This window comes from Muscardinus avellanarius (genome assembly GCF_963383645.1).
Source record: "Muscardinus avellanarius genome assembly, chromosome: 3".
Lineage (NCBI taxonomy): Eukaryota > Metazoa > Chordata > Mammalia > Rodentia > Gliridae > Muscardinus > Muscardinus avellanarius.
In genome coordinates, this window is record NC_137788.1 from 11,789,679 (window position 1) to 11,814,400 (window position 24,722).

The 24,722-nt window shown below is 50.0% G+C and overlaps 1 protein-coding gene across 1 annotated transcript in view; it reads left to right on the forward strand.

The window, feature by feature from the left end:
• Positions 1-24,722, forward strand: part of FHAD1 (forkhead associated phosphopeptide binding domain 1) — a gene marked incomplete at both ends in the record, with an annotated part of 141,645 nt that overhangs the window by 30,831 nt on the left and 86,092 nt on the right. The window contains 5 exons of the mRNA XM_080691309.1: positions 7,992-8,101; positions 11,094-11,330; positions 16,878-17,001; positions 20,673-20,803; positions 24,314-24,403. Of these exons, the coding sequence (XP_080547435.1) occupies positions 7,992-8,101; positions 11,094-11,330; positions 16,878-17,001; positions 20,673-20,803; positions 24,314-24,403 (692 nt within the window). The remainder of the gene's footprint in view (positions 1-7,991; positions 8,102-11,093; positions 11,331-16,877; positions 17,002-20,672; positions 20,804-24,313; positions 24,404-24,722) is intronic.

Here is a 24,722-nt window from a genome sequence, read left to right on the forward strand (position 1 = left end):
GGAATTAAAAACTTTAAATGCCATGTTTACCAAATCTCAGATAGGGGATTGAGGACCGTCCTCAGCCTTTCTTAATTTTCTCTGAATATCAGGGACTGATTGTCCAATAAAATGGGTTGCCAATACTACTGAGCCTGCCTCGGAAGATGGATCTAAGTGGGTATAGAGGTAAAAGCCTCTTGTAACCGATTAAGAAAAACTGCTGGGTTTTCATTTGGACCCTGAGTGATTTCCTTAAGCTTATCATAATTAACCGCTTTATGGAAGGCATCTCACATGCCATCAAGAAGGCATAGTATCATGTGATTTCTGTTTTTTATTCCCTCACCCTATCATTATAATTCCAGTGGGGGTCCTCGGTGAGAACTGCAGCTGTTCCGGTAGGGAGCTGTGGTTTGGTTAGGTGAGCCTGGTCGGCCTGTTCCCTGGCAGCCTTCAGAATACGGTTGTGTTTGTCCAGAGTTAAAGAAGAGGTTAAAATGACATAGCCGGGCATGGTGGCACGCACTTGTAATCCTAGCATTTGGGAGGCTGAGACCTGAGGATCGCAGTTTGCGGACAGCCTCAGCTACTTAGTGAGGCTCTCTCTGGCTTCCATCCCCAGACCCGCCCCCCCCAAAAAAAAATGACATGAAGATCTCACCAAGTTAAATCATATGCTTGTACAATATGTTGGAATTCCTTAATAAAACAGGAGGGATTGATGGGATCCCAATCTCTTTTCAAGTTGAGCAAAGTCAGGAAGGGAAAAAGGAACATGGACACGGACCACACCTTCTGCACCAGCCACCTCACGAAGCGGGGCCAAGAGAGAAGGGGGGTCTCTGGAACGGGTGCAGTGACCTACGGGGATAGGCGAGGGGGAGGTAAGGGTTGGTCCCTTAAGGGAAGAAGGCGGGGGAGAAGGGAGTGGGTTAGAGTGAGAGGCTGCCCCGGAATTAGATGGTGACCGCAATGGAAGGAAAGGTCTGGTGGATCAGGGTCATCAGGAAATGGGGCCTGTAACTTGGCCGGGTCAGACTCCGGCATCCACGTGTCATCACAAAATGGCAACCGTGAGTCAGCAGAATTGCAGGCCTGTGACCCAAAAAGACCATCAGGTGGCGCCTGTGAGTTGCTCTGTGGTGACCAAGATGGTGGCTGTGGCTGTGGCTGGCGGGAATCCCCAGCCAGCATGACTCGGGCAGTAGAGCCAGGAGGGGTGGAAAGGGAAAGCCAGGAACACATGCACAAAAAAGCCTGTATGTACAGAACCTCTGACCATTTACTGGACCGTTTGCAAAAGTTACTGCGATCAGTCAACATTCTAAGATACAACATACCCATCTCAGGCCATCGAAACCATTACCTAATTCATATGTTGGCCAAACCTTTGTGCAGAAGAAAATGAGCCGCTCGGGGCACAGTTCCCCGGATAAAGCCAGAGTCTGGAGATTAACCAGAACACGGCCTAGTGAGGACTGGGAGATGATCTTTGATGGCTGGCTTCCCCCCATGACTGGTCAGCGGGCGAGGACGAAAGCAGGGACTCGGCGTCCCAAATCCTGCCTAATGTCCGGAAACAACGTGGCTGTGTTTGAGAAAGAAGGAGCAGCCGCAGGGACTGCAGAGACAGCAGAAAATCTTTTAAAAAAAGAAGAAAAAGAGAAAAAAAATTAAAAAAAATTAATCGTCCCGGGGTTGGCACCAGATGAAAGAAAAAAAAAAAACTACGAAGGGGACAGTCAGCGATCTGTTTTATTCAGCGCCCTTCGGGATGGGTTCACCGGCGGTGGAAAGGGATCAGTCCCAGCCCGGCCGTTGGAGTCATCTGGGTTCCAGGGCGGAAGCAGTCCTGTTAAGCCAGTACTTTGGGGGTGGTGCTAAGCGTGGGAACGCCGCTCCTCTCGCGAGATACTGATTGCAGGGCAGACTCTGCCTCCAGGGTTCTGCTTCCTGCCCCCGCAGGGGTCACGTGGGGAGGGGGGAGGGACCCCGACTTATCAAGGATCACAGGTTGGAGGCCAGCCTCAGCAACTTAGTGACTCTCAGCAACTTTGCAAGACCCTGTTTTTATTATTTATATATTTATTTATTATTTATTTTTGCAGTACTCTACCTCTAAGCCACACCCCCAGCCCTATTTTGTATTCTTTATTTTGAAACAGAGTCTCACTGAGTTGCTGAGGGCCTCACTAAGTAGCTGAAGCTGTCCGTGAACTGCGATCCTCCTGTTTCAGCCTCCCAAGCGCTGGGATTACAAGTGTGCGCCACCACGCCTGCCTCAAGACCCTGTTTTAAAATAAAAAGGACCGAGGGTCCAGCTCAGAGGAAGAACACTCCTGGGTTCAATTCCTAGTACTGTCATGGGAAAATACAATAACTTGTGTGGGTTCTTGGCTTCCATGGAGAGAAAAAGGCAAATTTGAAAGGGAAGGCGGCCGTCTGAAGGGGTGGAAGGCGTCCGAGCAAGCCCAAGAGTAAGAGGGGAAAGATTTTTTTAAAAATGTCTTCACGGCTTTTTCAGTTCTTTTATAGAACTTCCGGGAGCTGGTGGGCGGGCCCCACGTGGAGGCCTGCACTTCCTCTTACTCTTCCGGTTCCTCTGCAATGGGGAGGGGTGGTGGGTGGCTGGTGTCCCGCCCTTGTCCTCCCCATGGACCCTGTGTTTACTAGGCTTCCCAGGAATCCCAGGTGGGGAGAGGGGCCATTGTGATTAAGAGTGTGGGCAGGCCGGGCGTGGTGGCACACACTTGTAATCCCAGCATTCAGGAGCCTGAGACCAGAGGATTGGGGTTCACAGACAGCCTCAGCTACTTAGTGAGTGAGGCCCTCCTCAACTTAGTGAGGCCCTATTTCAAAAATAAAGAATAAAAAATAGGGCAGGGGTTTGTAGCTTGGAGGTCAAATGCCCCTGGATTCCATCCCCAGACCCCCCAAAAAAATAAAGAATAAAAAAATAGGAGAGGGGTGTAGCTCAGAGATCGAATGCCTCTGGGTTCCATCCTCAGACCCCCCCCCCAAAAAAAAAGAGTGTGAAAAAAGGAGAAAAGGGGCCATTGTGTTTAAAAGCCAGGGCCCACGGCTTCTGCCTAAGACACACCCTATAGGAGTTAAGAGATTTTGACCTTTTTAGATTTTATTTATTTTATTTATTTTATTTATTTATTTTGGTGGTACTGGGGTTCCTGGAAGCCCGTCTATCTCTGGGCTACACTCCCAGACCTATTTTATTTTTGGAAACAGGGTCTCCTAAGCCAGCGCGGCTGGCTCCGAACCTGCGCGATCCTCCTGTCTCCGCCTCCCAAGCGCGGGGATTACAAGCGTGCGCCACCACGCCCGCGACCTTTTTAGATTTTAAAACTCTGTTTTCCTTTTCCTCCCAATTTGTCTACTTTCTACCTAGAATTTTATTTCTTCTCTTCTCCCTCAGTAACACACACACACACACACACACACACACACACACACACACACACACACAGAGTTGGTTCTTTTCCTGGGAGAGTGCCTTAGCCTCTAAGGATGGGGGGCCAGGTCAGTGGGTCAGCTTAGAGCCAAATATCCCATCTCTCCCTGTACAATCATCTCTGCCTGTGACCAGGACCTGTTGTGTAGAAAGGACACATAGGAGAAGGTGGTGGGGTGGAAGAACACACCGTGTGCCCTGCAGTGTTGCCACACAGGGCATAGACTCCATCTAACTTGATCAGTCACAGAATCAGCACCGATTCTGTGACTATTGATCTCTGAACCAAGAAAGCTACTAAGTGACTAGCGGGCAGGCAACATATACTGCATGGATACCCTGAAAGGAGAGGATTCGTGTCCAGGCAGGGTGGAGCCAGACAGGGTGAGATATCATGCTACTCGGAAGTGTGCACAATTTAAAACTTAGAAATTGTTTATATCTGAAATTTTCCCTTTAATATTTCCGGACCTCATTTGACCCAGGCAACTGAAACCTTGGAGAGCAAAACCATGTTTAAGAGGGAGTCTGCAGCCGGGCGTGGTGGCACACGCTTGTAATCCCAACATTCAGGAGGCTGAGGCCGGAGGATCGCAGTTCGCGGACAGCCTCAGCTACTCAGTGAAGCCCTCTGCAACTCAGTGAGACCCGGTTTCAAAATGAAGAGTAAAAAATAGGGCAGGGGCTGTAGCTCAGAGGTCGAATGCTCCTGGGTTCCATCCCCAGACACACACACACACACACACACACACACACACACACAAAGAGGGAGTCTGCTGTGTTGGTCAGACCCTGTGTTTGGTTCACAGACAGTATTCCTGAGCACCTGTCCCTGCTGATAGGTAAATAGCATGCCAGGATTTTGCCGCTCTCCACCTGAGTGTGCTGGGCCATAGGACTTAGCGCTCTGCCCCAGCATGCACATCTGCAGAATGGGTTTAATAATGCAGCTAGCTGCTGAAGGTCACAATGATGAGCAGACTGACATCTGGGCCTTTGTCTCATGAGCCTTCCTGTCTGGTCGTAAAGCAGTAACAAGGATGCGCCAGGCGGCAGACGTGCCCAGCATCCATGAGCTCACACAGTAGGAAATGGCGTAGGTGGGGCGTCAATAAGGTGGGGGAATGACACTTGAGCCAGCACTCACAGGAGGGTGGGATCAGTAGTGCAGGGCGGAAGGGGCCACAGGGGTTGCAGCAGGCTGTGGGCAGGGCAGAACGGGCACACGGGACACTCCATGTAACTCCCTGAGGAACGTGGTCCCCAATGGACGCTGGAGGCTGTGGGCTGGGAGGAGCCGGGCCACTCAGGGCAGGGTGACAGGCTGGGACGGGCATCACCCGAGGTCTGGCTCCACCAGGGACCGGACACATTTGCCCTCATGGCTAAAGGACAGGTGTCACTGAGAGAGGGCTGCTCCCTTCCTCTTGGGGAAGTTTTATTTAATGGGCTTGTTTTATTGCCTATAAGAATTGCATAAGAGTCGGGCATGGTGGCTCACACCTATAATCCCAGTACTAGGGAGGCTGAGACAGGCAGATCACGGGTTTGAGACTAGCCTTAGTTAATTAGTGAGACTCAGTAACTTTTTGAAGCCCTGTTTCCAAATAAAATGTAAATTGAGGCTGGGGGTGTAGCTTGGAGGTAGAACACCTTGGGTTCATTTCCCAGTACAGAAGAAAGGAAGAGAAAGAAAGGAAGGAGGGAGGGCAGGAGAGAGAACGTCCATTAATGAGTGGGACCAGGAATCCCCTGTTGTGGTGCACAGACAGCAAGCCGGGGTGGGAATCTGGGCCACGTCTCCCACAGGTCCCAGGAAACACAAGGGCCTGGGCTCAAGGCCAAGCATTTCCCAGGCTCCAGATGCGCTCACCAGTGGTTGTGGGTCCATAAACATGTCTGAGACCTGGGGAAAAATCATTGGCTTTAAGATACATTAAAATGCAGAGTCACAGTGATGGAATAACCACAAAGGCGACGGGGCAGGCTTCATTGATTGCTAATGTGTGTGTTCATTAAGTGTTCATTACATTTGAAAACAGCTGGTTCACTTCCTCACTTGGCAGCCCGGACGTCAGAGTCACTAGGAAATTTAAAATGTGTCACTCGGGGCCAAGTAATCTCGGAAGTAGAATTATAGAAATCCTTTTAAAAATTTCGACACCAAAAAAAAAAAATTTTTTTCCCCTGTTGATGTCAGCAAATTGTGGTATGTTTGTTACAATATATTTGTAGTGGGGATTTGAAACATAGCAATGCCCAAATCCCTGAAAGTCTTATAAACAGCCTTGGTAATATTGAGGATACATAAGAAAAAAATCAGAACATCTAAACATCATAAAAAATCAGAACATTTAAACATCTAACAGGTGGATCCTTGTTAAGTAGATTTTAGTGCATTCATGTAAGGGACCACAACGCTGCCAATAAAAAGAATGTGGTACTACTCAAACACTCCCATGGAAGGAGGGCTTTGCTGTATGTCAGGTGCAAAAGTAAGTCGGAGAAGGATCTCTGTAATACAAATCCACTTATGTGTTTTCAGAGACACAATTACCATAAAAATAGCTAACAGATATTAGTAGAGCTAAATGCTCTACACCGGGATGGGCAAACTTATTCAATAAGGAGCCTGTATATACAGGGGGGAAAAAGTTATCTCTACTCTCACAACACCTCTAGTCACCAAAATGTGAGAGAAGTTTTCCCCCATTGTATTAGTCAGTTTTCCTCTACTGCAACAAAATACCTGAGACAATCAACTTTAAAATAGGAAAGGTTAATATGAGCTCATGGGCCCAGAGGTTTCAGTCCACGGCCGCCTGGCCTGGTTGCCTTTGGGCTTGCGGCGGGGCAGCACATCATGGCTGAAGTATGTGGGGGAGGACGATGCTCACCTCATGGCTGCCAGAAAGCAAAGAGAGAGAGAGAGGAAGGACCAGAGTCCCAATATTTCCTCCAAGGACACGCCCAATGACCTAACTTTCTCCCATTTGGCCCCGCCCCCTAAAGGTTCCATCATCTCCCAGAGGCTGTGAACCAAGCCCACAACACATGGGCCTTTGGGGACACTCCAGACCCAAACTATAGCTCCCCTCAAACGACCCTCCAACCCCACTAGTGCCATAAATTCAACTCAGGTCTTACACATCTACTTGGAGATAGCGTCAAACCCTGCAGGTTCAGGGCTCAGTCCCAAAAAGAATCACCCCAGTACAGATGCCAGCTGCAAGTCCAGGCTTCCTGCACTTCTGATGGACCTGCCCTAAACTGAGACTCTCACGGTCCCCTTCTAAGATCTGAGCATTCATTAGCATGGCTCACAGACCGCAGGGAAACACTCTGCTGACCATTGCCAACTTATCACCAAAAAAGCTCATTCTATGGGTACATCATAATTAGACATCATAGTAAGGTTCAGTGACAGAAATAAGACACGTACACAGCTTTTACCTCCGGAACAGGTAATATGTATTCTTAATACAAAAGAACAGGCAGATAAAGAGGTGCATAGGATGGGTCTGCGGGGTTCAGAGCTCCCCTCTCCCCTCAGGTGCCCCTTGCCCCAGGCATCTTCATGTAGTGAAGGGACCAGAAATTCTTCCAACCCTGTCCTGGGGTGAGGAAGGGGATTATGGACACGTCATCCTATGAGTAGGGTTGATCTAGTCATTGGCCGTTGCTGATGGGCTGGACGTTCAGCCTCCTCCATCCCCAGAGGCCAAGGGGGGGGGTGGCTGAAAGATGGACCCTCTAGTTGCCTGGCAACCAGCCCCATGCCGAGGCTGTCCAGGGACCACAGCCATCATCATTTCATCAGCTGACAGGAGGACACTTACCACTTTGGAGAGTCCAGGAAATTTAGAATCTGTGTCAGGAAACAGTATAATGTCCAAATACATTTTTTTGCAGTACTGGGAATTTAACCCACCCTCAGCCCTATTTTTATTTTTTATTTTGAAACAGTGTCTCAGTAAGTTGGGAAGGGCTTCACTAAGTAGCCGAAGCTGGCCGCAAACCTGCGATCCTCTTGTCTCAGCCTCCCAAGTACTGGGATTACAAGCATGTACCACTATGCCTGGCTCCAAATACATATTTTTATCAGAAATCACAATGTCAGCCAGGCGTGGTGGCGCAGGCTTGTAATCCCAGCATTCCGGAGGCTGAGATCGGAGGATCGCAGTTCACAGACAGCCTCAGCTACTTAGTGAGGCCCTCTGCAACTTAGTGAGACCCTGTTTCAAAATAAAGAGTAAGAAAATAGTGCAGGGGGTGTAGCTCAGAGGTTGAATGCCCCTGAGTTCCATCCCCAGACCCATAAAAAAATAAAAATTAAATAAAAATTTTAAAAAAGAAATCAGTGTCACAGACCCAAAGAGGAGGGGTTTAAGCTTCATGGGCCACACAGTGTGGGTGTTGGGGCAGTGAAGAGCAGCCATGGTTGACGTGTAAAGTACGACCAAGGTCGCGGTGGCGCATCTGAAACCGCGCCCCGGGGCTTCGGAAAACCTGGTGTCTGTGTTCTGTCCATCTCGTGCCCTAGTGTGGACCAGCCCCGTGGAACTGTCGGAACCACCCACGGCCGAGGGAATTCCTGGGGTGGCGCCTCCTTCGGAGATTTATATAGACCAGGACATGGCCCAGCAGGACAAGGTGAGAGTCCCGGGGAGGGGGCCACGCGGGGACCTTCTGCCCCCTCGGTGTCTCTCTGTGACCCAGAAGTGCCCTTTTCCCAGTGGTCCAAGAAACCACCTCTTATATCGTCAGATGTTGTATCTCAAATACGGTGTTTATGAAGCACCTACTGTGTGCTATGTCTCTTGCACTGGACATTCATTAGTTCCCTCAATCTTCCCTGTCTCCAAAATAGATTTTATCAAGCCAGGCGTGGTGGCGCACATTTGTAATCCCAGCACTTGGGAGGCTGAGACAGGAGGATCGTGCAGGTTCGAGGCCAGCCTCAGCTACTTAGTGAGGCCCTCCACAACTTAGTGAGACCCTGTTTCAAAATAAAGAATAAAAAAAATTGGGCAGGAGGTGTAGCTCTGAGGTAGACTGCTCCTAGGCTCAATCCCTAGTTCTACAAAAACATATATATATATATGTTATCACCTTCACTTTACCGGATGGAAAAAAAACAAAGCTCAGAGAGGTTAAGTAACTTGCCCAAGGCCGCAGAGTGCAAGGGGTGGAACGGGGATTCAGACCCAGGTCTGGCTAATTGCCAACTCGCCACAGTAACTCCCGAATCCATCACTCCTGGTAGAGCATTGGCGGGAAAACACACTCAGCTGAGGTCAGAGACAGCTGGGCCGAGGAGAGCCTTGGTAAAGAGCACGAGGGTTAGGGGAAGGAAAAGAGAAGCCGGAGCCGGAGCAGGGGGATTAAGCAAAGCTGGGAGCGGGGTCCAGCTTGATTTCTCCCCACTCAGCCACGACTTGAAACTATCACTTGCCACGGTCCAGTCCTCTGGCCCCGCAGAAGCATCTGCGGTCACCGGGCAACGTGGCGGGCGATGGGCTTGGGGAGCCGGGTCGATCCGCCCCGGAGGCTCCTCAGGCCCCAGAGGCGCTGCCCTCTTCCCACAGTGGGACGGGTAGGGAGAGCAGAGAACCGTTTTTACTTTTTATTTTATTTTATTTATTTTTTTTGGTGGTACTGGGGTTCCTGGAAACCCTTCTAAATCCAGGCTACACTCCCAGACCTATTTTTATACTTTTTTATTTGGAAACAGGATCTCTTAAGCCGGCGCGGCTGGCTTCGAGCCTGCGCCATCCTCCTGTCTCTGCCTCCCAAGCGCGGGGATGACAAGCATGCGCCACCACGCCCGGCTTTTATATTTTATTTATTTATTTATTTATTCATTCATTCATTTATTTATTTATTTATTTATTTTTAACAGGGTCTCACTGAGTTGCAGAGGGCCTCGCTAAGTAGCTGAGGCTGTCCGCGAACCGTGATCCTCCGGTCTCAGCCTCCCGAATGCTGGGATGACAGGCGTGCGCCCCCATCCCCGGCTCAGGGATCCCTTTAAAAGTAATGGTTCAGAAATTCTGCATCTGTGTATGAACATCTGGGGATGTTTTTCCTGACATTTTATTGATGACTTTCCATAAGTAGTTTGGGTTTTTTCCCCCTTTTGGGGGGAAACTTAATAAGTTTTTTAGCTACCTTGCTTTTTCCTTGGGAGAGATAGAAGACTGGCTCAGTTATGCCTGTGGGTAATGTTGATTTTTCTCCAACACAAAGTTCACCCGAGCCCATGCAAATAGATTACCAGTCTCCTCTCGTTTACCATCCTGACTCGGTTACCTGAAATAAATTTGTGTGTCTCCATCCCAGAGGGGCAGGAGTACAGGAGGGAGGAAAGGGAAAAGAAACGTTTCTGAATGGATTCCATTCTTCTTCTTCTTCTTCTTTTTTTTTTTTTTTTTTTTTTGCTAGTCTAGGGGTGGAACCCAGGGGCATTCTACCTCTGAGCTACACCCCCTGCCCTATTTTATTTATTTATTTATTTACTTATTTATTTATTTATTTTTGAGGGTCAGGTCTGGGGGTAGAACCCAGGGGCATTCGACCTCCGAGCTACACCCCCTGCCCTCTTTTTTATTCTTTATTTTGAAACTGGGTCTCAGTGAGTTACAGAGGGCCTCACTAAGTAGCTGAGGCTGTCCGCGAACCATGATCCTCCGGTCTCAGCCTCCCGAATGCTGGGATTACAAGTGTGCCACCATGCCCGGCTTTTTAAAATTTTTATTATTTTTTTATATTTTGCAGGTCTGGGGGTGGAACCCAGAGGCATTTGACCTCTGAGCTACACCCCCTGCCCAATTTTTTATTCTTTATTTTGAAACAGGGTCTCAGGCCTCACTAAGTAGCTGAGGCTGTTCACGAACTGCAATCCCTCCAGCTTCAGCCTCCCGAATGCTGGGATTTCAAGCACACACCACCACACCCAGATTTCCATCCTTTAAATTAAGAAGGAGAAAAAAAAAAGGCCTTCAGTATAATGAGAGTGTGCCTGAATGGAATATTCTTTTCCTAATTCCTTTTCCAGGTCCCCAGTGTGCCATCCTGGGGCCTGGTAAGCTGATTCCTGGAAATACTATAACCTTCTAGCCACAGAAGTTCCTAAATGAAATGGTGGTTCTCAGTATGAAAGTATGATTTCAAAGCCAGGCTTGGTGGCATAAGCCTGTAATCCCAGTACTTGGGAGGTTGAGACAGGAGGATCGCAGGTTTGAGGCCAGCCTCAGCAATTTAGCAAGACCCTCAACAACTAAGCAAGACTATTGCAAAATAAAAAATAAAGTGGGTTGGGGGTAGAGCACAGAGGTAGAACAGCCCTGAGTTTAAAATAAAGGATGATTTCAGGGTGAAAGAAGCTTTCTGTACCTTTAAGGTAAAAGCATCTATTATAAACATCTCATAGAGAGTGTGTGGTTTTAAGCAAATTCTTTTCTGAGGCTTTCCAAGTGACACAGGGAGTTCTGGACACCTGCCCTCTCCTTCCTGAAAGAATGACATTACATCCTATTATTTGTAATATTCTCTAATTTCCCCTAAATTTCTTTCTGTTTTAAAATGAGCTCAGCTTTGCAGCCAGCCCCGCACCTAGTGATCGTCCCATGTGATCTTTACCCAGGATGAAATAATTCTGCTGCTGGGGAGAGAAGTCAGCCGGCTCTCGGACTTCGAAATCGAGTCCAAGTACAAAGACACGGTGATCGCCAACCTGCAGAACGAGGTGGTTGAGCTGAGCCAGAAGCTGTCGGAGAGCGTCGTCTCCCGGCAGAGCGACCGGAACGTCTCCCAGAAGTTTCAGGGTCTGGATGAGAGCGATGGCGCCAACCAGAGAGAGATCCAGAACTTGAAGAGCCAGGTAGGACCAGAGATGAGATGGTCAGAGCCCCGGAGGCGCAGCCCAGGGTGACAGCTCGCGGGCCGGATCCCAGGGACCGCCCAGGGAGCCGGGAAGGGTGGCCGGGCCGCGTGCTGGTTGAGGTCCCAAACCCACAGGAGCAGAGGCTTGGCGGCTTCCGGTGTAGTCAGCACAACCTTAGCACTTAGTAGGGCAAAGCGCTTTAGATGTGTAACTGATGTCAACCCACAATATTCTGTGACCTCCAGTACATAGATGGGAGACTAAGGCAAGCCCAGAGATGCCCGGATGCTGCCAAGAGCGTGCACAGCACATCACACACAGCCCCATCTGGGAAGAGCTGCGGGCGGTCAGCTGAGAGGGGAGCAGGAGACCCCACTCTTCCATACATGGAAGTCTTTCACCAGACCTGAGGGCAGTTATTGGCTCATTTAACGGGAAGGAGTCCACCACACCCAGATTCTCAGCCTGGAATGTCTGGACTTATCAGGCCTGTTCTTTCTCTGGAAACTAGATCCAAATTCCTTGGGGGGGAAAAGTCATTGATGTCGTACATAATTGTATCTCAACAAAGTTAATGGAATAGGAATAGGCCGCTGGTGGACTTGAGACCAGTGCATAATGCTGTTCCCACTGTGGTCATGCCTGATGCCTGGGTTCTTGCTTTCTGCCTTCCCTTCTATACCCAGCTCAAGTAGCACACAGCTCTAGGACTGGGAATGGTGCCCTAAAAAGAACAAAGCTTGCATGCCTCATCACAGGCTGAAAGCATGGTGAACCTGGGCTGTGCTACCAAGTGCTCGGCCCAGTTACCTTCCAGAACTCTACTTACAGCTGTCCCCCTCGTCCATGCTTCTGGTAACGCATGGTCAACCATCATCAGGAAACATTAAAAGAAAACTGCCAGAAATAAACGATTAATAAGTTTTTAATAATTTTAATAGCATACCAATTATAATTGTTCTATTTTATTAGTAGTTGTTAATCACTAAGTGTATTTAATTTATGGATTAAACTCTATCCTAAGTGTGCATGCATAGGAAACACATAGTGTTGCTATGGCTTGATACTCTCTGCAGATTCAAGTGTTCCCCGGGGAGCTGGGAATGGGGTGCATGGGTTCTGGAACAGCACCGGATCTGTTGATCCTTTCACTATTCCATTCATTCAATTGCTCACTCAAATAAGTATTTGTTGCCATGCCCTCTTCTGGCACTGGGAATTTAGCAGAGAACAAGGAAAGCGTGGTCTTTGCCTTCCGCCTTATGCTCTGCTAGAGTTTGAATGGCCCCAAAGGCCCATGTGTTGAAGGTTTGGTTCTCAGTAGATGGTGCTATTGGGAGGTGGTGACACCCTTAAGAGCTGAGGCCCTTCTCCCTCTCTCTTTCCCCTCTCTCTCTTCTCTCTCTCCTCCCTCCCTCCCTCTCTCTCCTCTCTCTCCTCCCTCTCTCTCTCTTTCTCTCTCTCTCCCTCTCCCTCTCCTCTCTCTTCTCTCTCTCTCACTCTTTCTCTCTTCTCTCTCTCCTCTCTCTTTCTTTCTCTCTCTCTTCTCTCTCTCCTCTCTCTCTGTCTCTCTCTTCTCTCTCTCCTCCCTCTCTCTCTCTCCTCCTTCTCTCTTCTCTCTCTCTCTCTCTCTCTCTCTCTCTCTCTCTCTCTCTCTCTCTCTCTCTCATGGCCACTGTCAGGTGAGCAGCTGCTCTACCACATGTTCCCAATCATAATATACTGCCTCATATTAAGCCCAAAGCAACAGGGCCTGAAACCTCTGAAACTGTGAGCCAAAATAAACCTTTCCTCTTTTTAAGTTTATTATCTCAGCTATTTTGTTATGGCAACAGAAAGCTGACTAACGTGCTCCAATGAAGGAGACAACAGAATAAACAAGTGAGCAAATATTCTTTTTTGGTGGGACTGGGGGTGGAACCCAGAGGCTTTCTACCTCTGGTCTATACTCCCAGACCTGTTGTATATTTTATTTGGAAACAGGATCTCACTAAGTAGCTGAGGCTGGCTTGGAACCCGTGCGATCCTCCTGTCTCAGCCTCCCAAGCACAGGGATTACAAGCGTGCACCACCACTCCCGGATTCAAATATTTTTAATATATTTAAATAAATGAGCAACTCTTCTTTAGACATGCTTTTTTTAATACTCTTGATTAAACCCGGGGAGTTCTACCTTCGAGTGATATACCCCCCAGCTTTTTATTTTTTTAATTTTAAAGTAGGATATCACTAAGTTGCTGCAGGTCTTGCTAAGCTGCAGAGGCTGTCCTCAAACCTGCAATCCTCCTACCTTAGCCTCCCAAGGACTAGGATTTATAGGCATGTGCCACTGTACCAGTTTAGACCAGTTTTTGAAAGAAGAGTGGAAGTAGCAGCTCCTATAGAAACTGCCGCTGCAGCGAGCCACCTTGAAATGGCAACTGCCTCGTTGATGGACCTCTTTTTCTTGGTCTTAGCCCAGATTTGCCATCAGATGGAGAAAAATATCCTTTGGAGAAATTTTCCTATTTCGGAGCTTTCTGGAGCAAAGTCCCACGTAGGGATGATTAATTCTCACATGATTTGAGTCTGTGTCGGCAGATCACAATCACAGAATTGTTTAAAGTGATTGGTGATAGCTGGAAAATAGTTTTCTCACCAAGGAATTATCTATAAATAATTGCTCTGATTTACCGCACGGTGGCCTCCTCCCTCCACCTTAGTCTGCTCGTGACGGAGAGAGGCGATTTCACGTCAAGGCATCCGTGAGCCAGAGGATGCGGCTGGTCTGAATCCAAACCCAGTTTTGTCTGCTCAGATTCTAGGCTCTTAAATATCCCGCTGCCAGCCGGGCGTGGCGGCGCACGCTTGTCATCCCCGCGCTTGGGAGGCAGAGACAGGAGGATCGCGCAGGTTCGAAGCCAGCCGCGCGCGCTGGCTTAGGAGACCCTGTTTCCAAATTTTAAAAAAAATGTAAAAATAGGTCTGGGAGTGTAGCCCGGAGGTAGAAGGGCTTCCAGGAACCCCAGTACCACCAAAAAAAAAAAAAAAAAAATTCCGCTGCCAGCGGGACATACTGCCAGAGGTACAAGCCACATGGCAGGGTGATTTATTGCCCTGAGTACTTTCTTGTTCTCCCCAGGCCCCTGAGAGTATGTGCGTGATGATTCGCTCTCAGACACCTTCGATCCACCACGATACCGCCAGACATGGCTACCTACACGCAGTCCACACCACGTGTGCTAAGCAGCAGCCGGGTTCTTGTCTCTAAGCAATCGCTCTTCCTAGCACCATTAACTTGCTTATGATCCAGTGCCCCTTTTATTATGCAGAATAAACAGGCGTATAATACATATCTTGGGATTCATGCCTCTTACAGCTGACGCAGATACCTCTTTTGGTAATGAAAGCATTGAAGAGGTTTGAAAACAGTGTGTGGTTTTCCTGAGATCTGCAACACAGCTGCTCTGATACTTAGATGGGAATGTTTGATATCTGGCGGACAGCGCTGATATCTTTAGGGGAACAACTTTTCCCATCCCTCCCGTAAATTCACCCGCATATAGTGAGTGCCTCTGGTACTGCGCACACACACGATCAAGCTGGGAACTAAAAGCGCGTCTTCTTTAAATCACAAGTATCTTTCATGGGAGTTTCTTCCACAGACAACAGGAAGAGGTGATTTTTTTTTTTTTTACTCAAAGTTTTTGCAAAGCTCAAACATGCAAATGTGTATAAACTCAGAGAGAATAGGGTCAGAGCTATCTGTGAACCCCCTCTTCCAGCATACACCCCTTCTCCAGTGTCTCAGATGCCCCCCGGGGGGGCATGCATAGAGTCATAGAATCTAAAACAACTAGGGTGCATGAAATGAGCCGGACAAAATGTGAGACCTTAGTCATCCTGGGCATTCTGCCAGAGACATAATCTCCGGTTTCAGGCAGGAACCAGAACAAAGACCGTGAGCGCCATCTGCTGGCGAGGCGCGCTGAGCCCTTTCCCGCCTTATCCGAGGGCGCCCCCTCCCACACCTCTTCATCCACGATTAACCGGGGATTCTAGTATTTCCTCTCGGTAGCAATCGTGCTGGTGTTGAGCGCATCTAGACGAGATTGACAAATGCAACAAAAATGTGGCCACTCTACCTTCTTTCTCCAAGACAGACAAGGGAGGCTGGGGCTAAAACACACCGCAGGATAACCATGCGATAGCCATCCATCCTGAGCCTGGCGTGGTCTGAGCGCTTTTACGTACACAACATTAAGATGCTTTCAACAACCCTATGAAATCGGGACCGTAACTGCATCTACAAATGAGGCGAGCAAGCTGGGGTTCCAGGGCTGATCTGCATTCACACAGTCTGAGAATTAGTATTTTTTGGGGGGTGGGGAGGAAGAGTTCAAGGGGTACTGGGGATGGGATCCAGAAGTGTTCCACCTCTGAGATACACCTCCAGCCCCATTTTATTTATTTATTTATTTTACTTTGAAACAGGATCTCACTGAGTTGCCGAGGGCCTCGCTAAGTTGCTGAGGCTGGTCTTGAACCTATGATCCTCCTGTCTCAGCCTCCCAAGTACTGGGATTTCAAGCGTGAGCCACCTGCACATTCAGGATGTGACAGTGGCGTCCTGGCCTGGAGCCCAGGGGATTGGATGAGAAGCCTTGAACCAGGCCCCTGGACACTGGATTTGAGCCAGGTGTGGCGGTGCACACCTGTAGTCCCAGTACTTCGGAGGCTGAGACAGGAGGATCGCAAGTTCAAGGACGGCTTTGGCAATTGAGAACCTGAGTCACTTAGTAAGACTCTGTTTTACTAAAATAAAAAACCAGAAGGGTTGGGGACATAGCCTGGAGGTAGGACACCCATGAGTTTAATTCTCAGTACCAAAAGAAAAAATAGAAATAAAAAACTGGATTTGAGCCAGAACGCCACCTCTGGCCAGCTGTGAGACCCTGAGCAAGCGACCCCATCTCTGAGTTTCAAGCGCTCGCTTGCAAAATGGAGGAGGCCTGGGGACATCCTTCAGGGACACTGCAAAGCTCTGTTGATGGAGTTATGTATGGCTGAGAGAGCTCAGGTCACAGGAAGGCACACAGGAGCAGGTGTCCCCGGGGGTGGGGGACAGCCGGGCCTGGGCCCCTTTGTGAGCACCATGAGAAAATCGTGGGTCAGCCAGGCGTGGTGGCACACACCTGTAATCAATCCCAGTACTCGGGAGGCTGAAACAGGATTGAAGGTTCGAGGACAGCCTCAGCAACTTAGGCCCTCCACAACTTACAACTTGTTTCAAGATTTTAAAAAGAAGCCTGAGGGTGTAGCTCCTAAGTAGAATGTCCCCTGGGCTCCATTCCCAGTAACACACACACGCACACACACAGATCATGTGTTATTTGTGTATGAAGCAGTCTTCCCCTGTTCCTTCCACCCATCAAAACTAAAACACTTGGCTTCCCCAGCACCCTAAGCAAAGATGAGTCCGAATTCCTTCAGCTTTGGGGGTGCCGTGGTCCCGGGCCCGAGCTTGCGCCCTCTGACCCGCATATGTCCTGCCTCCCCCTACAGATCAGCGCCCTCCAGAAAGGCTACAGCCAGGTGCTGTGCCAGACCCTGTCAGACCGGAACTTGGAAATCAAGTCCCTGAAGAATGAGGGTGAGAACCTGAAGAGGGACCACGCCATCACGGCAGGTGAGCTCTGCCGTTGTGCCCAGAGGCTGCCTCCACCCCCAGCTGCAACCCCGGCAGACATCACCAATCGACCTCCACACTCGCTCCCTGTGCACGGACACAGCCCGCGTGCTCAGCCGCCCTACAGGCTGTGCATGAGATTCTGTCCCCAGGAGAGGTTAATCTGCCATCCGCTTCCGGGCGCAGGCCTAACTTGAAGTCAGCCCATGGTTGATATTTGAGCAAAGCTGTCTCTTAGCCAGGCCTGCTGAGCACTGATCTGCTGAGCACTGAGCACTGCAGGAGGCCCGGCGCTCAGTCTCCTGAACCAGGCTGGGGTGCATGCAGAGCAGAATGCCATCGCTTTAAGACCCCCAGCCTCTCACCCTAGTGCTCCGGGGGCCCAGGGAACCCCGTTTGCTAACTGACCTGCGGAGATAGGTAGGTGCTAAAGAACTCAATTGGGAAGGGCGGCCAACCCCTGGCCCACCCTCGCCAGGCACCCTGTTATCAGCCTGGACCTGCACATCCACTGAGCGACCGCGGGGTGCCAGGTGCAGCTCTAGGTACTGAACGAGAGGGCTCACGTTTGGGAGAAGGCGGCAGACAAGTGAACAGAGAGGGAGAACAGATCATGTTGTAAAGAAAATATAACTGGACAACAGGTGGTGAAGTGCTTCGGGAGTGATCTGAAAGGAGAAGAGCTGGTGGGCAGGACCCCGGCTGTGCCAGGCGGTGAGCCCAAGTGCAAAGGCCCTGGGGCAGGAACTGCGTGCTGGAGGAGCTGCAGGCTGTGTGGCCGGAGCTGGGGAACAGGGGCTGTGGGGCAGAGTAGGAGGCAAGGCCCCTTCCTAGGGAGGTGCTTGGGCTTTGTTCTAAGCGTAGTGGGGAGAGCCATGGGGGGTTTGAAAAGCAGAGAATGACTCATCTAGACGCCTGAAGAGGGGAAAGGAGTGTCAGCAGTCCTGAAAGGCAACTAGTAATCAGGCTTGAATAAAAGGCATGTATCTGGGGTCTTTTAAAGGATTGCAATGAAGCCAGGTGTGGTGGCGCGCGCTCATAATCCCAGCATTTGGGAGGCTGAGCCAGGAGGATCGTGGCCCTGCTCTTCCTCATGTCTTCGAGTATTTGCTGGGCGCCTCCTGTGGGCAACTCTGCCCCGTACACGAGGGACCTGAGGAGACCTTGCTGGTTTCTGCCTGTCATGTGTCTGCTGCGCTGCTAGCCTGTCTCAGACACCAGCCCCTCTAATCAGGGATCCCCACAGGCCTGGGCTTGGGCGTGGCTTGGGATGGGCTAGACCCTCACCCGCCACTCAGAGCTCGATCCTTGGACCATCGACATCCATTTACCTGGTCCAAGGACAGACTGTCAGTCTCCACCCAGACCTTTTGATGAGAATCCGCATTTTCCAACTCTAGGTATTTGGGGTGCACACTCAGGTATGACAAGCACTAGGCTGGGTTATGCCGCAGTAACAAACAGTCCCCAGGTCTCAGTGGCTCACAGCACACAGGCTCATTTCCCACTCCCTCCCTGGGCCCTCGCAGGTCAGTAGGGGCTTTGCTCATGGTAACCCTGCAGGGACCAGGCCGACAGAAGCCAGCAGTGTGTCACAAATCTCGTCCTCCATGATGAGAGGGCAGATGGACTGAGATGGACTATGCTTCCACCTAACAAAGCTCCAGACCTCAAGGGATTCACCTGTTTCCAAGAAACTCAGCTGAGTCCCAGCATGACGTTCTGTGTGTACATGCGAGGCACTGGGGATTGAATCCAAGGGTATTCTACCTCCAAGCCACACCCCCAGCCCTTGTTATATTATTATTATTATCATTATCATTATTATTATCACTATTATTATTTATTTTGAAACAGGATCTCACTAGGTTGCTGAGGCCGGCCTCAAACCTGCAATCCTCCTTTCTCAGGCTCCTAAACTCTGGGATTACAGGTGTGTGCCACCACTCCCATCCAAAGCTATTTTTAAAATGAAATTCTGTCTCATGCTGTTCCTTTTCACACAGACCTGCTTAATTGATACCCAAAAACCTGGGACAGATGTTCTTCCAGGAAAAGAGCCGTCTGAGATAATCCAGGACCAGTGCATTTCGACACCCCCTTTCTGTTTTCCCTCCATCTGATAACATAATAGTGTATTTGCTATGAGTGTCATTGGGTCCAAAAACCTCACAGTTCTCCTGGGTTCAGGAATGCGGGGTGACTCAGCTCTGGCTCAGGCAGGCCTCGCGTTGCAGTCACAGTGTCCACAGGAGCTGCTGGCATCGGCCAGAGCTGGGGTCCCCTCCAGAATGACCTGCACGTGGGTGCCAGCCTCCCCCAAAGTGCTCCAGGGTGCTCAGGACGTGGCACGTGGCTTTCCCCAAGTGAGTAATAAGTCCATAAAGAGGAAATCATAAAGTCTCTCTTTTTTTTTTCCAGTACTGGGGATTGAGCCCAGGGGCAGTCTACCTCCATGCTATACCCTCAGCCCTATTTTTAGTATTTTTTTTTTATTCTTTATTTTGAAACGGTCTCACTAAGTGTCGGAGGGCCTAAGTAGCTGAGGCTATTCGCGAACCATGATCCTCAGGTCTCAGCCTCCCGAATGCTGGGAAGCGTGTGCCACCACGCCTGGCTTATTCTTTATTTTTGAAACAGTGTCTCACTAAGTTGTGGAGGGTCTCACTAAGTTGCTGAGGCCGGCCACGAACCTGCAATTTTCCTGTCTCAGCCTCCCAAGTACTGAGATTACAAGTGTGCGCCACCATGACTGGCCATAAAGTCTTTTACGACCCAGCCTGGGAAGTCTCGTCCTACCATTTCCACAGTGTCACACTGGTCACCTCAGCCCTGTCCGGGCTGGGAATGGCAACCCAAGGACCCGAGTCTTAGGTGACAGGCACCACTGCGGCCATCAAAAGCTGCCTGCTACAAAGCAGAGGTGCTGCGTAACAAGCACCACGTCGGCCACTCTGCTAAGTGTATTAAACATGTCAGACCATCTCGCTTCACCCTTCAGAACTGTGCACATGGTGGGAGGTGAAATCACTGGCTCCAGACCACTGAGCCAACCGGCCGCATTGGCCTATGCCTATAACCCTAACGACTTGGTAGGCTGAGGCAGGAGGATGGCAGGTTCGAGGCCAGGTTCGATGGCCGGGCAATCCTGTCTCAAAAGAAAAAATAAGAAGTGCCAGGGTGTCGCTCAGTGGGAGAGCCTCTGGATTCAACCACCATCAGTGAAAGAAGAAAAACTAGGTATAAAAGTTAAGAGTCAATAAGTTAACTACAGTAATAAGTTAAACACGAAAGAGTTAATAAGTGTAATAAATGGTAGAGACGGGTTTCAAAGTTGGACAAGCGTGAGTCCATCTACCCCATCGACACACGCCCTTCCGCCCCAGGCTGCGCTGCCTTTCCCGCCCGTCTCTGCTGGGCCTTTGCTCCTGGGCCCGCGCGTGGCTTCCTCCCGCAGCGCCCCGCACACGTCCTCCCCGCGCCAGCCTGGTCCTCTGACTCCTCCCGATTCTCCCTGAGGCCTTCGGTGCTCAGCGGGCGTCGTTCTCAGCCCCGTCCCGGCTTCTGGGACCCTCAGCGAAGTCTCCCTCCTCGGTGCCAGCAGCGGTGGCTGCGGTGACAGTGGTCTTCGTCTTCATTCTCTGACCTCTGACTCTTTTACTCACTTACAGGGATGGTGACATCTTTGCAAAAGGACATGCTAGCTAGGAACGAACAAGTCCAACAGCTGAAGGAGGAGGTCGGTCAACTGCGGAGTCAGAACAGAGAGAAGGAGCAGCTGCTCGAGGCGCTGGGCTCCAGGGTGAGAATCCCAGGATTCCACTGGGCTCCATCCCAGGGCACCCAGCCCTTTTTACTTTTTTTTTTGTGTGTGTGTGTGGTGCTGGGTATTGAACCCAGGAGCATTCTACCTCTGAGCTATATCCCCAGCCCTAATTATTATTATTATTATTATTATCATCATCATCATCATTATCAGAGTCTTGCTAAGTTGCTAAGGATGGCCTTAAGCCTTCGATCCTCCTGTCTCAGCCTCCAAGGCGTAGGATAACTGGCGTGTGCCACTGTACCCAGACTTTTGTAGCTGTTTAAAGAACACTGTGCATATGGCTTAAAACAGTAAAGATGTGAACGCTAACCCAGCAGATATTTCCCCAAACCTATTAAAAAGTAGTTTGTTTACCGGGCATGGTGGTGCACACTTGTAATACACTGGGAGGCTGGGCCAGGAGGATCTCAGGTTTGAAGCTAGCCTCAGCAACTTAGTGAAGCTCTCTGCAACTTAGTAAGACCCTGTTTCCAAATAAAAAATAAAGTAGATCTGGACTGTAGCCTATAGGTAGAAGACTCCTGGGTTCCATTCCTAGTACCGCACAAAAAAAGAAAAAGTATTTTTAATCCTGTAAGAATTATACAAATTAGCATATATTTTATGGCAAGAAAATATTAAATATAATAATATGTTTTAGAGCTGGGAATTTTACCTCTGATATAGACCCCCAGGCCTTTTATTTTTTATTTTGAAACAGAGTCTTGATAAATTGCTGAGGCTAGCCTCCACATTTCAATCCTCTGGTCTCAGCCTCCCAAGTACTAGTGTTACAGACATTAACCTGGCTAATAGTCAATATTAAAACAGAATAGACTCCTGTTGTATACAAAGAACCAGAATGGAGTTTCCTCTCGTCCCTACCACCACCTGCAAAGCAGGATGTGGACAGCAGAGACACACGGGGTCTCTCCTCTCTCCCTTGGACTTGAGCACACCTGAGGATCCCTCTGAGTGAAATGGGCCTGGTGGGCACTTAAGACCCTTTCAGTGTGATTTTGACTCTTTGCAAATTTTGCCTGTAGTGCTGACTTGAGAATCCAGGTCCCGCAAGGGCACGAGATTTCTGTGTCTGTGTTGTCTCCTTTGAAAAGTCAAGTAAAAACCCGATAGGCCTCGTCTCAGGTGGCAAGCACTGAGATGCCTGACCCACTAACCCTGTCCGCAAGGGGCCCGGTCTGCAGGGTCAAGGCGGGCGGCGCTCCATGCTCCCTGCGGCCCAGTTTGGAGCTGTGGACAGCAGAGGAGGAGTTCGGGGTGAGGCGACCATTGGAGGGCTTACTTTCATTGGAGCTCCTGTGCCCTCCGTCTCCATCAGTGGAAGGAGGACTCCTTTTCGAGAAGGGAGAGGCGGCTTCCAGCTGTGCCCTCCGCCCCTGCACAGCACACACACACACACACACACACACACACACACACACACACACCCCACCCAGCCCTGGCCTTCCAGAATTTAAACCTGATCTCTGTTTACTGGAGAGGGCGGAGGTGGGAGGGACATGGATCCAGGTGAAAGAAAGAGGAAAATCCAGTAGGTGTCTGATGGTCCCCTCCTGAAACACATTCAGATTGTTTTTGACCTGGTCCAGTGTGCACCTCCAGCTAGCGCCTGCCTTCAGCACGTGGGGTCCTCATGACTAAATGGAGTCGCTGTCTTGGACCTCTGAAATAGCTCCCCCCCCCCGCCTTCGGTGTGTTAAAATTTTAGAAAAATAAATAGATAATACTGAAAAGCAAAAATAAAGAGCACAGAAAATAAATGCTGCCCTTGAGAAATCAGTATGAAGATGTCAGTGTATACCCACCGACGAGGCTTTTGTTTTTGTTTTTGTTTCGGGTCTGAGGATGGAACCCAGGGGCATTTGACCTCTGACCTACACCCCCAGCCCTATTTTTTATTCTTTATTTTGAAACCAGGTCTCACTGAGTTGCAGAGGCCTCACTAAGTAGCTGAGGCTGTCCGCGAACCGTGATCCTCCAGGTCTCAGCCTCCCGAATGCTGGGATGACAAGCGTGCGCCACCACGCCCGGCTGCAGGCTTGTTGCTATATATATATATATATATATATATATATATATATATATATTCCCTAGAAATATCTACTGGACTTATGTCATCACAGCTCTGGAAACTTCAAATACTTCCTGCTTTTCACTTCTTACCATTGGTCCTAAAGCTGCACGCTGGGTAACAGACCAGTCCCCTGTTGTTGGAGATGTGGTTATCTTCTTCTCTTTCGTTTTTTTCTTTCTTTCTTTTTTTTTTTTTTTAGCTAAGAATTGAACTTAGGGACGTTCTACCTCTAAGCTATACCCTTTTTATTTTGAAACAGGATGTCATTAATTGCTGAGGCTGTCTTCAAACCTTCGATCCTCCTTTTTCAGCCTCCCGAGTACTAGGATTATGGTGTGAGACACCATGTCCTCCTCCTCCTCCTCCTCCTCCTCCCCCTCCTCCTCCTCCACCTCCTTCTCCTCCTCCTCCACTTCCTATTCCTCCTCCTCCTCCTCCTCCTCCTCCTCCTCCTCCTCCTCCTCCTTCTTCTCCTCCTCCTCCTTCTTCTCCTTCTTCTCCTCCTCCTCCTTCTTCTCCTCCTCCTCCTCTTCCTCCTCCTCCTCTTGCTCCTCCTCCTTCTCTTCCTCCTCCTCCTTCTCCTCCTCCTCTTCCTCCTCCTTCTCCTCCTCCTCCTCCTTCTCCTCCTTCTCCTCCTCCTGCTTCTTCTCCTCCTCCTCCTTCTCCTGCTTCTTCTCCTCCTCCTCCTTCTCCTCTTCCCCCTTCTTCTTCTCTTCTTTCTCTTTCTCTTCTCACCTGCTCACTAAGAATACCGTGAAGAACATTCATTTTTGTGTGTGTGTGTGGCACCAAGGATTGAACCCAGAGGCATTATACCTCTGAGCGACACCCCTACCTTTATTTTATTTTTTATTTTTGAAACAAGTTCTCACTAAATTGTGGAGGGCCTCAGTAAGTAGCTGGGGCTGGCTGTGAACCTGCGATCCTCCTGTCTCAGCCTCTCAAGTACTGGGATTATAAGCGTGCGCCGCCACGTCCAGCTGTGAAGGACATTCTTGAACCCTCACGTTCGCTGGTTGGTCCAGGTTGTGTTCCCAACATGGCATCCCTGGGCAGAAGCAAGGCCCGCCTTTTGCTCTTAAGGCCTGCTGTCAGTTGTCCTCCAGAAAAGCCCTTCCTCTTCTGCTCTGACCACCGGGCAGTTCCATGCTGAGCACTCCCGTGGGCCTGGTGCTCGGAGCCCGCCAGGGCATCGCAGGTCTCCCCAGACGGGCTCTCCGAGCTGCACTTTCCTGCTGGTGGGATTTCTGCCTTTTGAAAGAGACAGAGTCACTTCATCCCTCAGATCCCGGAGAGGCGAGTCCCAGCGGCAGAAAACGCTCTCGGGCATAAGTGGGATCCCTGGGAGCCCTGCACCCCCCCGCGCAGTCAGCAGCAAACCCTTTCTCTGCTCTTCTTCCCCGTCACAGTGCTCGGCGCTGAAAGAAGAGTTGAAAAAGGAAGATGCCCAGAAGGAGCACCGGGAAGCCCAAGAGAAAGAGCTGAGACTCTGCAAAAACGTGAGCGGGGCTTCCTGGTTCAGAGGCGCCCCAGGGAAGCGAGGCTCTGACCTCCGGGGACTCGGTGGGGTCCCGGCACGTCAGCGCGCGCAGCTCAGGGGCTTTGCTGGGGTTTCAATGTCGTCTCAGGATCCTTTAGCTCTCTAGCCCCAATAAAGAGATGCATAAGGAAGCCTTGGGAATCATTCTCCCAGGACTCTGGGGGGAATTGGCTCCATTCTGCTTGCGGGTTTCCCCCAAGGCGGGGACAGGATGGGGACGGGAGGCTGGACCATTAACCACCACGTTGCTGCTAGAAGTTTGTTCTCCTTCCCAGCCT